The sequence below is a fragment of the Cucumis sativus genome, chromosome 4 (assembly GCF_000004075.3).
Source record: "Cucumis sativus cultivar 9930 chromosome 4, Cucumber_9930_V3, whole genome shotgun sequence".
Classification (NCBI taxonomy): domain Eukaryota; kingdom Viridiplantae; phylum Streptophyta; class Magnoliopsida; order Cucurbitales; family Cucurbitaceae; genus Cucumis; species Cucumis sativus.
The window spans coordinates 22,655,668-22,674,024 of NC_026658.2; the positions used below are offsets into that span (position 1 = coordinate 22,655,668).

The following is an 18,357-nucleotide window of genomic DNA, read 5'->3' on the forward strand; positions in this document are numbered from 1 at the left end:
TCTATCAAAATGTATTAATGACATTGGTAGAATAATAAAAATTTGTCTATCATTGAAATAATTTTAAATTTTATTATATTTCATAAAAAAAATCAATAGTTTTGTCATTTAACATAATTTTTTTATATTAAAGTATCATAAATTATATTTTTAATGTTAAAACTCTATTATTGAAAAAATAACTCATATTTACCTTAGTTTTATGGGTTTTTTTTATTGATGGTGGGTTAAAATAAAATAATTAATAACAAGAAAAATTATTAAAAATGGTAAAAAGAACTCTATAATTTTTTTTTTGTATAGTTCCTACGCTTTTTTTTACTTTTACGTTGTTTGTAAGGTTTTAGGTAATTAATTTTTTGTTCTAAAGAAAAATACATACATATATTTTTTTTAAAGTTAAAAAAAAAAATTAGTAGAAGAGCATAATTGAAATCATTCATAAAAAACGTAGCGTCGTAACTATAAAGGTCAATTACTAAATAACTTTTTACTACCGACCTCCTCCTATTAGAGGTTGATTTTTGACTCCACGATATTATTAAAAAAGATAAAAACATGACTTCTTAAAATCTATCAACATTGTTGAAGTGTATTGTTATCGTTAAATTGAATTTAACTAAATCATAATTTACACACGTGGTTTTGTGTAGATTCCAAAATTCAAATCTTTGAATCTCATCAACTTGTTGTAGTATGATACTCCATCTAAAGTTCTAAGAATGAATTTGGTATAATTTAACTAAATACATAAAATTTTCATTATTTAAAATTAAAAAATAGCATATATTTGTTTATTTTTTCTTTATTTTTAGAACAACATATATTTGTTCTTACAATATTCCACAATTACAGCTTTTAAAAAATAATATATATATTTAAAAAATGGAATTCCATAATTACACCAATTTACAGCTCCGCCTTCCTAGAAACAAGCCAATGCCTTTTCTTCTCTCTATTCCTATTTCTCACGCGCCATAAGTTTACGGTTTACAATACGTTCGTCCGCCGACCTAATCATACCATTCAGTAGATGACACGTGGTATTGATGAGATTACGCGCGTATGATTTATAGTTTTTCTTTTTTTCGAAACAGAAAACCAAAATTTTCTCTATAAATTCATTCGAGGGCTCATAATATTTTGGGTACGTAGCATCCTGTCAGTGGCACGGAAAGTGTTTTTGCTTTCACGAGAATTCGATTGCGTTTTCATTTCTCTCTCTGATTTTTGTTTCGATCCGAAGCGTTTTCTCTGTTTTGCTTCGACGGATCGGAGATATTTTGTTTGATTCTTTTGGGAGTCGGAGGTTAAAGATCGCGATCGCTTTTCTGCAAAAAAATTGAGTTGAAGTTTTTTTTTTTCTAATAAAAAATTTGTAATCGTGGATTTCTTCGGGTTTGATCGATTTGAGTGGGTTGAAGAACGAGGAAGAGTTTGGTTGTTTGAGAATTTTGAAAACCGAGGCGCATGAACTGGTTGGGAAAGCTGGGTTTAAACTTTAGTTCTAATTCTAATCACTTCATTACCTGTCTTTTGCTTTTTCTCCTCCATTATTCACCTCAATTGACTCCTTCTTTGTTTAATTTTGACAATAAATCCATTGATCCCTTGTTATTACTGCTTTTGAATCTTGATTCCAATCGTTTTCTTAATAATAAACCGACGACTTAAGTTGGTTGCTGATCATCCTTCAACAATGGAGTCTGGTTCCAGGAGTAATTCCCAACTTCGTAAAGGTTTGGTTTACCTCCCTTTCTCCCCTCTTCCTGTTTCTGTTAACGTTTTTTTTTTAAACTATTGTTTATGTTTGCTTGAGTAGTTCTTTTCGCACAACTTCCGAGAATGCATGATTAGCTGAAAACGCCAAATGCGGATTAATTTAGTTTCTGGGGTACCAGAATGAAATAAATAGATCGACTTGAAAAATAGGGAAATTATGTTCAGGATTGATCGTTTTTTAGGGTTATATCAGAATTGTTTGCTTGTTATGTTTGTTGTTTTCGATTTAGTAAATATTAGTGATTTTACGCGTACATTATTGATGTCTGTACAATTCTTGGGATCTCAGAACTTTATGTTTCTCAATGAAGGGAAAATAATGTTGCACTAGCTTCGACACAAAACTTCAGGATATGTAAACTAGATTTTATCAAAATAAGGTGAAATGGGGTGCAAAATATTAAGTTGCTTTCTGTTATAGACTGTCCTTACCTGTTGGAACAACTTGTGATTTTAATTTGACTTGTTAATATGTTTGTTTTTACCAATATTATATTTTTGTGCGTAATTACAGAATGAGGATCTTTGCTTGTAATCCTGTTAAGTTGTCTGCAAATAAGTTATATAATAACCTTAAGGGTATATGCTCATGTTAGAATTTGGTTGATGCAGCTGTCTGCCATTCAGGTCCCGAGAAAGGACAGGTGAGATCACCTTCCGTGATTGTCATCGGTGGTGGCATTGCTGGAGTAGCTGCTGCTCGTGCTCTTCATGATGCATCCTTTCAGGTATGTACTATAAAGAACAAAAGAAAAACAATAGTCAGTCAAGATATGGTAAAATTCAGACAGCCTAATGATGCGTTTTCAAATTATATTTTTTGTTTCTACTGTATGCTGTCTTGTGAAATACATTTATGACATCACATAGGGACCCAAAGAAACTAAAACTAAAGCCCCTATACCCTTTTACCGTTTCTTATGATTATCCTAGGAAACTTTTCAGTTGTTTGTCACTCTTTGATTCCGTGGAAGGTATGTTTGCTGGAATATTATGTCAGTGAAGTGACATAGCTAATCATGATGTCATTTGGGAGACCTGCTCTCTTCTCTCTTCTCTCTTCTAAATGTATCTCCCTCTAATCAGGAAAAAGGAGTTTGCAGATATTTTATTTTTTTGCATCAAAATATTTGGAAACTATAAATAGTTAACTGGTGGCAGAATCTTTACACCAGTTTCCTTGACTGGTTTAAGAAAACTGGGGAAATTTGATTACTTGTCTGTGTCTTGGTGTTTTCTTTCAAGTTTTTACGTTCAAGGAGATACAATTTTAACTTCCATTGAACAGGTTATATTGTTAGAAGCACGGGAGAGACTTGGTGGTCGCATATACACAAATTATTCATTTGGCTTTCCTGTTGACCTTGGTGCTTCATGGTAAGCTTGTTATTTTGATGGCCTTTTTCTAGAGAAACTAACATTTATCACCCACATTTATATTATAATATTACTTTTCTGTTGATTTTCAGGCTACATGGAGTATGCAAAGAAAATCCATTGGCCCCCTTAATTGGCAAATTGGGATTACCTCTGTACCGTACCAGTGAGGACAACTCTGTATTATATGACCATGACTTAGAAAGGTAACTGTGCTATCTGGTCATGAATATATAGTTCTGCTGGGTCTTGCTTGTTTTCGTCTTTGTGCCCTTAGCAGATATGGAGCGAATATGTTACGTTATTAGAATTTATTACTGTTTTTCTTGTATGTGTAAATCATTATAAATCTTATGTGTTTTTCAGTTATGCACTCTTTGATATGGAAGGGAAACAAGTTCCTCAAGAGCTAGTGACAAAAGTTGGGCAAGTATTTGAGGCAGTCCTAGAAGAGGTAGGTTGTCCTTAGAAATCAACTTTGAAGTTTGAAAGTACTTGATTTACTTGATTTTATTTAAGTTTTATTACTTGTTCCTTTTGGTTGTGTGGCTACTTCTCGGAGTTGATCTCCTATGCTTTGTACAGGCTGATAAAATAAGAGATGAATATACTGAGGACATGACTATCACTCGTGCATTCTCAATTATTTTTGAAAGAAGACCAGAACTGAAGTAAGAATACGGTTATTTTAATGTCTTTATCTTCTTTCATTTTCAACATTAACTGATAATTATCCTTGAACACAGGATGGATGGGCTTGCCCACAAGGTTCTTCAATGGTATCTCTGTAGGATGGAAGGATGGTTTGCTGCAGATGCCAATACTATCTCTTTAAAATGTTGGGATCAGGTACTCCATGATTATAGTATTGATAATCCAATGATTTCTCTATATTTCTATGTTGGAGGACCATATAATGGGCACTTAATAACAATGAATATTTGCTTTTGCAATCTATTGTCATTAACTTATTGAAGCTGAAAGTTTACTTTGTGATGCTTGCATACTTGAATGATATTGTATTGACTATAGCAGTGTTGTTGCAATGTCAATCGATCTCTAGTTTCTTAGTAAAACGATAACAATTAATAAAAATGTTGTGAACAAAGTTGATGATCTTTCTAGTTTTTGTGTCTATTACGTTAGATGTTCCAATTATGTTGTCGTTATTCTCCTTGCTATGGACAGATGGACGTAGAGGTGCAATCATTACTTGGAATTCCTTATTTGTTTAGAGAGTTAGGCAGTTGAAAAATCATTAAATGGTATACTAGATTGACAATGACAGGTCCCATTCTAGCACATGCCAGTTTTATTAGCTTTTGACTACTTGAACATTAGTCTCTTTTGTTCTTTTCTTGTCAACTACTTGCTACTTTGGCATAATCATTATGTTTTCCCCCCTTGACTTCTGGACCTGATTTAGTGTGGAAACAAATCAGAGGAGAGAGGAAAAATCAATGTAATTTCATAAGCTGTTTCATCCTTTTGTTCACTCTGTTGCTGTTTCTATTTGTTTTGCAATATTCTATTATCAGCTTGGCAACTGGGGACTTGATGTTTACTTGTGGACAATTTAACTGATTTAATACAATTTTAGTATCTTAAAATTTATATGGATCAAGTATACAACTGTATCTTTTATGTTGCACATGCACCTTTCTATCAATAAAAATGACTTGTGAATATGGGTAAGAAGCTCAAACTTTAGAGGGGTGCTAGAGGACAATGTAAAAAGATAATATTAATTCCAACCTAAACACTTGGGGGTTAGTTCTCTTTAGAATGTTTTTTCTTTTCATACACCATTTTCTTTAATCCTTTCCTGGTTTTTTAAACATGTAATTCTGATTATTCCAGGAAGAACTGTTGCCTGGAGGTCATGGGCTAATGGTAAGGGGATACCTTCCTGTTATCAACACTCTTGCAAAGGGTCTAGATATCCGTTTGGGTCACAGGTAAAGTTTCTCCTCAACTATTTTTTCTCTTTTGATTTTTGTTTTTTCCACCACGACCTCAGCTTATGATTTAGAATATTCCTTCCTTGGTTCTCAGGGTTTCCAAAGTAGTTAGAAGATACAATGAAATCAAGGTCACGGTTGAAAATGGGACAACATTTGTTGCTGATGCTGCTATTGTTGCTGTCCCTCTTGGGGTGCTTAAAGCTAATACCATAGAGTTTGAACCTAAGCTCCCAGACTGGAAGGAATCCGCCATATCTGACCTTGGAGTGGGGGTTGAGAATAAAATAATACTGCATTTCGAACAAGTATTTTGGCCTAATGTGGAGTTTCTAGGAGTGGTTGCGGAAACAACATATGAATGCAGCTACTTTCTCAATCTGCACAAGGCCACTGGTCATTCTGTTCTCGTTTACATGCCTGCCGGGCAGCTGGCCGAAGACATAGAGAAATTGTCCGATGAAGCAGCTGCTAATTTTGCTTTTACACAACTCAAGAAAATTCTTCCAGATGCATCTGACCCGGTTAGATTTTTTCTTTAAAATGTTTACATGAATCGCAATCAGAATTAAATTGGGCGCACAAAAAAACTAATTGAAACTGGAAAAACTCATCACAATTTTCAAATTTGCAGATCAATTTCCTTGTTTCCCGATGGGGTACAGATGTTGACACACTTGGATCCTACAGTTATGACATAGTTGGGAAGCCCCATGATTTGTATGAGAAGTTGAGAATCCCCATTGATAACATATTCTTTGCAGGTGAGGCAACAAGCACAAGTTTCCCAGGGTCTGTGCACGGTGCATTTGCAACTGGTGTAATGGCTGCCGAGGACTGCAGAATGCGTGTCCTCGAGCGTTACGGGGAATTAAATATATTCCAGCCAGTCCTAGCTGAGGAGCCAGTATCGGTACCGCTACTGATCTCCCGTCTGTAAGTTGAATCATTCCTTCAATAATCAATATTGATGGGTTTGGCTGTGCCATTGGTATAGAAAATCACTGCTTTTTGCATGGATCAATCAATCAATCAGTATTTTGGTCAAATATTGTTGTGGTTTTCTTAGAAGTTCACGTCAACTGCCTAATAGGTAGTGGTGGTTAGGGATATGGATGTGCTTTTAGTTTAGCCTTGTCTCCTTGATGTGGAAAAAGAAAAAGAAAATGAAAAATGAAAACATTTCAACTGTGCTAATATTTTTACTCAATAAAGTTTGTCATTAGCCTTTGTTGGACATCTACTTTCTTATTCTTTATTTTCTATGGTTTTATGAGGTAATTAAATTATTGATGAAAAGTCCAATATGGGATTGGGAGCAAAAAAGAATCTTTTTAGAAGCATCAGCATGTAATATGGAATATCTTTGCAATGTTGCTTCCTCCAACATGTGAAAGTAAAAGTTGGAAGGCTGTGGATCAAGATTCTCTTGATTCCTCCACAACTTGTGAAAATAGTGATTTATCATGTGGAAGCCGTCACTATTATTTGCTTCCCATGTTGGATGTTGCCAATATAGCCTTCTTGATTAAACACCGTTCTTTGGCCCTATGTGTTGTTGAAAGGTCAGATTTTTTTGCCGTCTTTCTAGTACAAAAGATGTAGATCTTTTAGTTTACATTATTGTTTGATAATAAAAATATGGGTGATGAAATATGTTCAATGTTGAATACTTTTTCTGCTTTTTCTTCTCTTTTTTCCCTAATGGATATTAATTATCCCTTTTTTCCGATCGACTAGTGAGTATATGTTTCTTTCTTCAGTATCTATTTTGAAATTTTGAATTTTGACCTTTTCATCTATGATATGTGTTTACCACTTGAGCTTTGTCTTTCTATTGGATGTTATAAACACCTTTATTATCTTAACTAATAAAGTTTCAAAGTTGCATCATCATTTGTGACTTATTGCAAGTGGAAGCTACGAGGCAAACAGAAAAATAAGCTGGTTATATGATATAAAATTTTTTGTTTATCATTAAATTTGTTTACAAAATTAAATAATATCCCATTTTTATAAGGAACTTGCAGAGAAAGAAAGGTGTACCAAAGATATGATGAATCTATATTTATTTGTTTATTTGTAATGTATCACTTCAAGAATATTCATTGGGTGAATTTTGCATCCTTTTTTGCATATTCCACTAAGTGTCTAATCACATTTGAAAAATATTTTATTTATTTATTTATTTTTGTGATCAAAGAGGATGCATGAAAGTTGATTATTACTTTAATAGAGATCATTATTCAAACTTTTCGACTTCTTTTCTTATGAAACTGCTATGAATATCTCACTACCAAGTTCTTCGCTTTCTTGATGCAATAGTAATAGTAAGTTTCCATAACGTCAATAGATGTAGATAAGAATGTTTTCTAAACAGGTTAACTATATACGTTGTTAATCTGTTTTTTAAAAGAAAAGAATTGTCATAACTTGGAATTCAGTAATAAGGTAAGATTGGTATGCATGAAGACATGTACTTTTTAGTGAGAGGAACGTGAATTAATAATCAGCTTCCTTGTTATTGTCAAATCGATTGATATTTCGGTAACAACTAGTTTTAGTAAGTTGGGAGACATCATAGTTGTTGAAGGTTGCATTTACGTTCAAGTAGATAGTTTCTAAGATTACGAAGGTGGTCGTCTTCCATAAAATTGTTTTGTGTAAGTTATTTCTACTTTGCACTTTTGCATTTACACTTTTGCAGTTCTGTGCTGCTCAACTCATTTACCACAAGGGCAAGGCAATGCTTTTGTTCTTGTAAAAAAAAGGGACAATACTATTATTAAGTAATAATTCCTGTTGGATACTTGATTTCAATTCCAACTAGCAATAGGGAGATCCATAAGATATAAACAACATATTTTTCACAAACAATACATTCATCAAAATCCAAAATGGATTCAATTGAATCTATTCAATGCTCCAACATTATTAACCTCAAATTGTTATTAGATCTCGAGCTTTACGAATACTATTTTAAGTAATTCGTAACTTGTTATTGTTGTGTTATTGTTGTTTTAGTTCAACAACAAATATATATACGAGATTTGATTGTAAACTTCTTGTTTTAGAGAACATGTTTTGACCCTAAAGAGTTTAACGATTTAATTCTACTTGCATGATTGACATTTATAGTTATTTACAATTGTTTGAATACATATATTATTTTGTATTGCAATAATTTTATCTATATTCACTATTAAGTAAAGGGTTGGAGAAAATTACCGTTCAAGTCAACTTAGCCGTTAGATCAAATTTAATTTCAGTTGTTAGATCAAATTGCAAAAATATGACCGTAATTTTGTACTTTCAAAAGTAAAAATTATACCTTCAAACTTATTCAAAATTTAAAATTGAATCATCAAATTTGTACAATTATATAAATTATATGTATTAATCAAATTTGTACAATTATATAAATTATATCTATTGTATAAGTTTGAGGATTCAATTTAATAGATAAGTTTGAGGATTCAAATTAATAGATATAAGTTTGAGGATTCAATTTTTATCATTTGTAAATTTAATGTTTACTACTGTTGTAAACTTAGATCAAATTGCAAAAGTATGACCATAATTTGACTAAGTTGTTAGATCAAATTTCAAAGTAATGATCATTATATTTACTATTAAGTACTTTGAAGGGTCGGAGAAAATTACCCTTCAAGTCAACTAAGCTGTTAGATCAAATTGCAAAAATATTGAGCGTAATTATATGATTATGTCGTTGTACTTTCAAAAGTAAAAGTTATACCTTCAAACTTATTCAAAATTTAAAATTGAACCATCAAATTTATACAATTATAAGTTTTAGGATTCAATTTTTATCATTGGTAAGTTTAGTAATGTTTACTAGTGTTCAAGTTTAACATTTTTAAAAGTTTAGGGAATGATGTAATTACTTTATTTATTGTACTAAAAAGGAAGGAAATATATAGGCATTAGAGTTAATATTAAAAGGAAAGAAAAAAAGTAAAAGACAAACTTCCATTAGTCATTGCAGGGTTAAGAAAAGCATAGAATAAGCCAGAGAGTGTTGGAGAGGTTGGATTGGAAGAAAATTCCATACAACACAACAAATAAACATTTTTTTTAAAAAAAAAGGTATAATTCCTCTAATATTGCTCAGTTACAAGAATAAATATACATTGCTGAGCAAAAATGGTAAGAACAAACAATTAACTTTTGAAAAATATCCACCAACTCACTCATCTCTCTACAATTCATCCTTTCTAACTTCATTCAAATTTATATAGTTTTGAAACAGATTCTTTATCTTATTAAACTTATAGATTAAGTTTTTCCAGTTACAACTTACAGCATACTTCTTCACATTTCACCAGTCGCCATCTTTTCGGCCCCGTAAAAAGTGAAATATATGCGTAGCCAGTTTGAAGTGATCGACCTGTATCGACAAAAAATGAAAAGTGAAAAAAGAACGTTTCACGATGAGTAGTAAGGTATAGAACTTGATTGATCTAATCTAAAATGACTTAATCTAAGAAGAAAAAAAATAACGAAAACTGAGACCTTTAATAAATTAATGACTGACTAGAGAACACTGCTGAAGCTTTCAATGGGATCTGATTCTTCAAGCATGGCGGCTGCCTGGAAACAGTCTATAGCATCAGCCATTCGTCCTTCGTCCCGATGAATGACCCCCAAGTAAAACCAAGCCTTACGGTTGGTAGGATCCAATCTCAATGCGTCTGAAAGTAAGCTTCTTGCTATAGGCAATGCATCTGGGCCAGCCTTCGACCAAAGAGCACCAATCAAAACCTTGCAAGGAACATAAGTTGGTTCGAGTAGGAGAGCGTTGATATAAGCAGCTAGAGCTTCTTGTATTTTGACACGTCCTTCACACATCAGACCTGATGAAATAACAGATATGATGAACATTCAGCAGCGAGAAGGTCATTTATGTTGAAACATGCAAAGAGATAGGACATCGACGTATCCGTACACCACATCAAATACCGATATTTTAATGGATAAAGGGTAAACAGATGGAAGCATCTAATCCTGGACATAAATACTTGCATCCGAATCTCGTATCAACTATCAGAAATTAATTATTCTTTGCTCAATTGGGAGCTCTAAGTCTTTGTTTGTAAACCATTCTTCCCTCACTTTGTTTTTCTGTCACCAACATTTTCTATACCATGAGTTCTTTTGTCTCCTTGAAATCCTCAACAATGGTGAAAATACAAATAAAACAATTTAGTTATCAATGACAAAGTATATCAGCAAATTGAAGAATTCCCTACTTCCTTGTGATTGGAAGCCACCTAAATCTACCATATATGTAAATCCTAGCGTGTATTACAAGGTACTATGCACAAAGTCATGACTCATTACTTTGAATTGGCAAAGAAGACCAAAGAAGAAAATGAATGGTGCAGAGCAACAACAAATTATCGAGACAGACAGTCGATGAAAAAAGATCCTACTTCCTACTAACCAATAAACGGAGGCTATGAGTAGCAGTTGGACACACATTGGTAACATGAAGTTAAACCAGGTTTGAAAAGAACATAGTCCAGCAACTATTTCAGAGAACGTGAAGCAATTAACTATTTTCCATATCAAGATCCAAAAGGAATGGTTTATGGATAAACTTGAAGGATAAAGACAGTCGGTGAAAGAGATCCCTCCCTTATGAATTTTCATTTTTTATAATAAATTAAGACGCAAGTGCTAGGAAGCGTGCACACTGACATGCAATACGACATGGTGATACACCAAATTTCTAGAAAAGTAAGACACGACACATTAGAGACACGTTACAACTTTTTTTTAAATCGTGATCATTCTTGTATGTAAATTACTCATATATGTTAGAACATAACACTAAGTCAGAACTGGTCTTTCAGTAGCAGGCAAGCAGTGTAAGGTGTACCAATACGATTTAGAACAGTTAAGAATATAAATACATGCCATTATTCACGTAGAAAATAAAAAATTGAGATCTTGCCTTCAGTATGTAGTACTTCTGGGGAGAACTCTTTCAGCTCTCTTGCTTTTCCTAGGCATATCTCCGCATCTTTCCAATGTGAAAGGCTGGAGTACAAATTGGCTAGACCATTCCACACTTCAAACTCATTCACTTTATCATCTTCAACCTATTTATCAAGGCAGAAAGTGGATCACACATGCATACAAAATATATTGCGTCAGTAAGGTATATTCTAGTTAGACTGAGAAAAAGGGAAAGATCGAGAAAGAGGTACCAAAAAGATAAAATTTGGTGATTAGGAGTCCCAATGGCAACTTTAATGTTACAGATAGTTTAATTCTATTATGCAAATTGTATCATTTTTTTTCTTTTTAATGAATATATTATATATACAACTTCTATAAGTAAGATTCGTGCCAGTCATAATTTCTAATTTCCATCGTTAAGATGTATAGAGTCATAGAGGCTCCAGCTACATGTCCAAATCATGGAGCCCAAAAACAAGTCTTCCATGTGAATGGTAAGGTAGGACAACTTTTTAAGTTCAATCAGAACAATTTAGAAATTCCAGAAGTTAATAAGCTAGCAACTCATAGACTCATAGTCGACAGTTAAAAACAAGTGTCTGAAATTTTCTATTCTAGAATTGAAGCATAATTGAGCTAAAAAATTTCTTCTGCTGGAAAAAAAAAAGGAATTAGAGAGCTTTATCTGTGTGTGCATACATAAAAGGTGCTACTTCCAAAGACTATGCAAGTTCTAACCTGAGGGACAATCCGAAGAGGCCCAAATGATTTCTTTTGTGCTTGAACTAATGCAAGGAGATAGCGGTAAGTTTCAATAGCATCCATATGTAATGATTGGGAGACCTTCAGCTTTGCCTTAAGTCTGAGAAGTGGTCCTTGTTCCCATTTTGTGGTTTCATCCATTGCAGCATCGGTGACCACTTCAGCCTCAGAAAATCTCTTCTGGGCAGACAAAACAAGAGCAAGCAACTGCCAGCCTTTTAAGACAGAGCCACCGGTTTCATCAATAAACTTCTTTGCATATTGCAGAGCAGCATTCAAATTCCGATACTCTGAATATTGTACTCCTAACTCAAGCATCAAATCTAAGTTGTTGCTCTCCAGTCCACTTGCTGCCTCAAGAGATTTCAACGCCTCTGACTGAAGACGGGACCTCTCAAAGTCTGAGGAAGACATTTTGGCTTGTTTTCCCAAACAAAGACCTAACAAGCGAAGACCTACACCCTTTAAATGCTCTTCGTTTTCTATACAATTGCTCAATGCCCGCTGGGCATAACCAACACCTTCAGCAGCGAGATAAGGATCCTCACTACAGATCTTGGCAGCCAATAATAAGGCTGCCACATCATCTGGTTGCTCGTGTTTGTGTAGAGATTTTCTCAGAAGATTTAAGGCGATTTTATTCTGTCCTGCTGCACAATAACAAAGAGCTAAAGACTTCCAACGATCTACACGGTGATATACTCCAGGCATAACCTCTTCAAGTTGTTTTGCTAAAACAGAAGTCTGACTGCATAAGGATAGAGCATATATTAGGTGCTCCATCACTGATGGATCCCATTTTATCTTACCAAGGTAACATTTCTTCACAAGAACCATCAAAAGTAGAATGGCTTCTTCCAAATTATTTTTTGGTACATATGAACCTTCAAGTTGAACAGCTAAACTAGGAGGACCAGCCTCTACTCCACTGTAAAGCAAGAACACAGCAAATCCTTTTTGGATCCTAGCACAGCTTTCATTGTTGAGGTTCCATTGGCTTAGGAGGGCACGTCTATAGGCAGATATTGCTTCCTGAAAACAGCCAGCCTGCTTCCATAGCTCAGGGAGGAGTTCTACAGCCTGACTGACAGTATCTTGCAATCTACTGTCCACTTGCCCATCAGGAATTCCTTGGTGGAATATCTTCTCTACAGCATCAAGTACACTAGTACACTCATCAGCAGCCTCTGAAAAGTCCCATATGATTGGTTAGAGTTTGAGAGGAACATTTAAAGAGATTAAGAAAAATAATAAACGATATCCCCAAATCTGTCCCTGGAGTTACCAGTTACTCTCCCTAGCTTCTGAAGAGACTTCACTTTCAAATATATGGCTTCAAGAACCAGGTTTGCAGCATGCTGTGAAACTGCATGTTGAGATTCAGAGCGCGAACGTCCTTTTTTTGGAGGTGTCTTATCAGCAATGCAAGGCTGTAATCGTTGAATAGCTGCTTGGAGATCAATACCATCAAACACACGTAGAGCACCTTCGACATTACCTCTCTGATATTCCAACTTCCCAAGAAGGGCTCTGGCTTCCTGCAATCATTTTTAATAGGAGGAAAACATCAAATTCACTGTTTATAAGCTGCAATCTTGAATAGAATGACTCCCCCAAAAAATAATATGACAGAAGTAGGATGCATTACAACGACTACTTCAGTCTCTTCTTTGTCAATTAATTGGTGGACTTTCCATATTCAAAGGGGTTAAAAATTAGAACACTCTAGTGTAATCAATCATATAATCAAGGTATTTTAAGTTGTAGTTTTGGACTTTTATTCAAACATTCTGAAGTATTTGCCTCAAGATTCTGAGGAAAACAGAAAGGCCATCTTAGGAATTGAAGACACTGTTTCTACCAACTACTTATTCAAGTGAATAGTATACTGTTGGAAAATTAACAATACAATAGCAACAGACACAGTGGACAATAATACTGGGTGGCATCATGATAGTTGCTTTACACTTTGCCTCTATAATTATAGACATAAATAAAATGCATGCAGACTTCTAGTAAAATAATTCACATTGATTAGCTTAAATGAAATTTGAGATTCCTACAGTTACCATCTAAGAAATAAAAGATTGTATATCACAAGAACTTCTACTTCATCTGTGTCCCTCTTTGAAAGCTTTTCTTCTCTTCATTGTTTCCTTTTGGATGTTAGTAGGCCCCCTTTTTTTTACTGTGTGGCCTTCTTTGTATTTTTATTAATCTTATTCTAATTGGGTCATATAGAATGGAATTTTACAATCATAGAATTGTATGTAAGATTTCGGTCTTTAATTACATAACAAAAACAGCTCCAACAATTTGTGGGTGGAAGATATTAATATAAGGAGAGTATACACAAACCAGAGGATACTAGTTTGATCGTTGGCAGAACTAAAAGAAGAGAGCAGCAAAGACTTCCTTACATCAAAGGCAGCATAAAGAGGATCATTGCATTTCTGACTGAACACTATACTTGGGAACTTACATTTTTATATAAAATTTTAAAATGGAGGCCATAAGTGCTCAATTATTGTTCAGAGTCAGATCAATTCAGTTAATGTTCAAACATGTGGTGATATTCAAAGAAAATTCAAATCTCCAATTCTTTTTTCATTTTTCCTTCAATTTCATTGTATGTTTATAACATCCTGAAGCGTGAGAAAAGAATCCCGAGTTCATTTCAAAGTAATGTCTGGTAAATAAACAGACCTCAAAATTGAGAGATAACCCTTCCCGTAATGAAGATTCGGCCTCTTGAATATTTCCCTCATCGAGCTTTGCTTCTACTTCTGTTGTTTTTATGCTGATCCCATTTGCACAGACTTCTCGGACAACTATTCCATCATCAGCTTCGCCAGACTCCATGGCTGGCTCCCTATCATCTTCATCAACAGTTGATGCCATAAGTTTTACTTTCTTCAATTCCCCTCATGAATTTACTTCTTCCAACTGCCATAAAAATTAGAGATAAAGATCTCAAAAACCATATAAACCTTGGCATTGGAATCAATCTTGAAAAGATGAAAATAAAAAAAAAAAATCTTAAAAGAAAAATAAATCTGAATTTATCATCTTTTACGCTGGAACAGCGTTGACTCGTGACCTTTTTTCTTTATTGCACACGCTTGACTGGGAAAGAGAAATTCATATCCGGAGATAAAAACCATTAAACCTTAGATTCCCAGTTTCTGTACTAGAAAAATAAACAAAAATACGGTTCTAAATAAAGTAGTCATTCCCTAATAACACCAATCAACAAAGGATATAGCGGGACTTCTGATTCTTTCCGTTTTCGGTATATTTTCAGCAATGAAACAGTGCATTCAAATGCAAATTAGCATCATACCATTGGCACAGAAATAGAAATACTCGGATCTAAAACTACTAAGAAATAGAATATGTGGAAATGCACGTTCCTTCAATCGTTTGGATGCCAAGAAAATTAAGGGAAAAAATTCAACAGCAGGATCGATCACAGCAGCAGGATAAAACAAAACATTCATCTACTATTTTGTGGTAAATTTCCAGGTCAAAGCTTCCATTTTCTGCATTGAATTTCCAAGAGCAGCCGAACACAAACAATAATCGAATCTTACCGGAGAAATTGAGGAGGTGACAACAATGGATGCTTGCTTGAAAGGGATCATTGACGACAAACAAGAAGGTGAAAACTAGGCATTTGAGGCCGACAATTCGGCCGGAAACCGACGAGTAGGGTGGCAGATCAATTACAATTTACAACAGCTTGGAGAAAAATTGAGGCTCGCAACATTTCTCTCAGAAACGGAGCGAAGCGAGCAAACGAGATCTATATTTTGTTTTGTATTTTAATTTTTGGCGTCGAAACAATTTTTTCTTTTCTTTTTTTTCGAAAAAGGAAAAAAGAAAAAATAGCATTTAATTTTAAATCTAACGTTGAAAACACGTGTATCGTCTCTTCCTATTCCAAGGCCCATGTACGTGAATCGGCCTTCGAAATTAGGCCCAACTAAGTTCCAAATAACAGTTTTGTTAAAGAACTGGGGAATCTACTGGGCCTACGTATTAGGCCAATTGTTAAGTTAGTTCGATAACTGGGCCACTTAATGGGCCTATGTAATTATGGCCCAAATTCTATTGGGGAACTGGGCCAGCAGAATTTTAGCACACTTATATGGTTACATAGTTTCGGAAAATAGCAAAAATAATTTTAAATTGTAATAAAAGAAAAACATAAAAATTAGAAAAATAAATAAATAAAACAATCCCTCAAATGCCCCTGTCCAATATTAAAAGTACACTTATTTACCTAAACCTAAAATATACTGTAATTGAAATAACACATGCAACATAAAAAAAAATTCTCACAAAAACATAAAGATTATAAATTTTTTCATTAATAGAAAGCTCCACCTCATTCGTGCAAAATTTAAAATCTAATTCAATGTCCAAAAGATGCAATTCATTTGAAATGAGTAATTGCAAAATTGAGACACATTTAATAAAAGGGTTTGACTCTCCACCTGTCGAACCGTCATAGCCGAAAGCTTCAAGTTGAAAAGGGAAGCATTGTTGATATTACAATAAATATGAGATCATGAAATTATACCATATAATTGAAAACTTATATGCAAGATATGCATCGGTGAGTTCATCCACTCAAATCGGTGAGTTCTTCATACATTCGAGATTCATTTGAGTTTATTCTTTCTTGTTTGCAATAAAAAAATTCTTCTTCACATTGTGTTTATCTCTTGTCGGCTGCCTCTCTCAATCTTTTTCTTTTATTTTCTCTAATAAAACCTAAAAGAAGAAGATTCAAATAATTTCAAAAATGTAATTGAAGCATCATTAAATCATAAAATTTAAATTTAAATTGTTATTAAAAGTATATATTAAAATTCAAATTCAAATTTTTATTAAAAGCTATATATTATGTGTTCTTTAATAAATTTTTTAAAATATAACAAATTTAAAAATAGCCATTAGCATAAATCTAGCAACAAAATAGCAAATTTGAATGTTGTTTAACAAAAGAGACACAATAAATTAATTTTTTTAATAAAAATCAATCAAAATAAGTGTACAATTTGAAATATAAATTAAAATAACTATGAATTATCTAATTAATTTTTTTAAAATAATTTGAAAAATAAATCCTTTGAAAAATAGTGGAACAGTAATGCTAAATTTCACAGTATTTGAATTCAAAATACTATAAAATCTAAGAAAAGATAAACGGTTGAAAATCTTTTAACAATTTTTTAGGAGAAATATTTATTAAACATAAGTTTTATGAATCAAATAAATAAATGTTAATTAATTTTATTTGAATATTAAAAATTCAAAAAAATGTTATGAATTATAGGCATATATTTAGAAGATATTGAGAAAATCTTGTCAATCTCGAAAATATATTAAATTAGTTAATATTTTTCAAAAGTTTGCAAATACACTATATGGTATGATATTTGGTTTACTTGTATTATCCTACATAAAGAGATATAAAACACGTATTATACTTCTTGATTACATATGCACAACAATGATGATTGGAAATAAAACGTCACATACAAAATAAAACGTCTAATTAAAATAAAGATGAATATTAACGTAACTAAAAAACACGATGTGAAAAATAATTATCCGATACAAGAGACACAATAAATTATTTTTTTAATAAAAATCAAACAAAATAAGTGTATAATCATAATTAGCACGATTGTAGTGATGATAAAACTTTATTTTTAAATTATTATTAATCATACATACTATGTATTATCTGATAATTTTCTTTAAATAACTTGAAACATAAATAATACGAAATGCTTAATTTATGTTTTTCACTAAGGATATGATGTAATATTTGAAATCAAAATATTATGAAATATAATGATTTGTGAATTGTTGAAATTTCATAACCATTTTTTTATTATTGTGTTTTAGGGATTAGATTTCATAATAATTGAATTCAAAATATTATGAAATCTAACGAACGAGGAACCGTTGAAACTCTTTTAACAATTTTGTAGGGGAAATCTTTATTAAACATAAATTAAATAAATAAATGTTAATTAATTTGATTTAAATACTAAAAAATCAAAAAATTGTTAGAATTATAGACATATATTTAGGGGACATAGGATAAATCTTGTTAATCTAAATTAGTTAATATTTTTCAAAACTAATTGTAGTTTGCAAATACAGTGTTTGTGATAGTGTGTTATTTGACAAATACATTGTAACTGAAAACACCTATTATCCTAAACGGGTAAAAAAAATCCAAAAAATTATGTAACAACCAATTTTACCAAAATTCTTGCTATTTTTAAGTTTGTTACACTAAATTTTGTTATTCTCACCGTTATCTCTATATTATAAATATTAGATAATATATAGACGTCGATCATGCTATGTGTCTTAATATTTAAACACTTACGTGTGTTTGGAGTGAGGATTCATGAGATTAGGAAAAGGATTATAGCCTAAACCTTGTTTGGGCAAAGGGTTTGGG

At 32.7% G+C, this 18,357-nt stretch overlaps 2 protein-coding genes across 2 annotated transcripts; one reads left to right on the forward strand and one right to left on the reverse strand.

Annotated features, from left to right (window-relative positions):
- Nucleotides 1–1,140: 1,140 nt before the first annotated feature.
- LOC101205765 (polyamine oxidase 2) lies at nucleotides 1,141–6,359 on the forward strand. The gene is made up of 10 exons (XM_004149471.3): nucleotides 1,141–1,739; nucleotides 2,395–2,510; nucleotides 3,071–3,159; nucleotides 3,252–3,365; nucleotides 3,526–3,613; nucleotides 3,745–3,830; nucleotides 3,906–4,008; nucleotides 5,020–5,117; nucleotides 5,215–5,644; nucleotides 5,755–6,359. Exons 1-10 carry the CDS (start codon nucleotides 1,700–1,702, stop codon nucleotides 6,058–6,060), a joined length of 1,470 nt encoding a protein of 489 aa, XP_004149519.1. The 5' UTR covers nucleotides 1,141–1,699; the 3' UTR covers nucleotides 6,061–6,359.
- Nucleotides 6,360–9,168: 2,809 nt separating this feature from the next.
- Nucleotides 9,169–15,727, reverse strand: LOC101206641 (protein NPG1). Its single transcript, XM_004149473.3, has 7 exons — nucleotides 15,461–15,727; nucleotides 14,574–14,813; nucleotides 13,153–13,405; nucleotides 11,844–13,054; nucleotides 11,098–11,245; nucleotides 9,654–9,994; nucleotides 9,169–9,528 (listed from the first exon to the last, which is right to left on the reverse strand). The coding sequence occupies exons 2-6, from the start codon at nucleotides 14,766–14,768 to the stop codon at nucleotides 9,675–9,677; spliced, it is 2,127 nt and encodes a 708-aa protein (XP_004149521.1). The 5' UTR covers nucleotides 14,769–14,813; nucleotides 15,461–15,727; the 3' UTR covers nucleotides 9,169–9,528; nucleotides 9,654–9,674.
- Nucleotides 15,728–18,357: the final 2,630 nt, after the last annotated feature.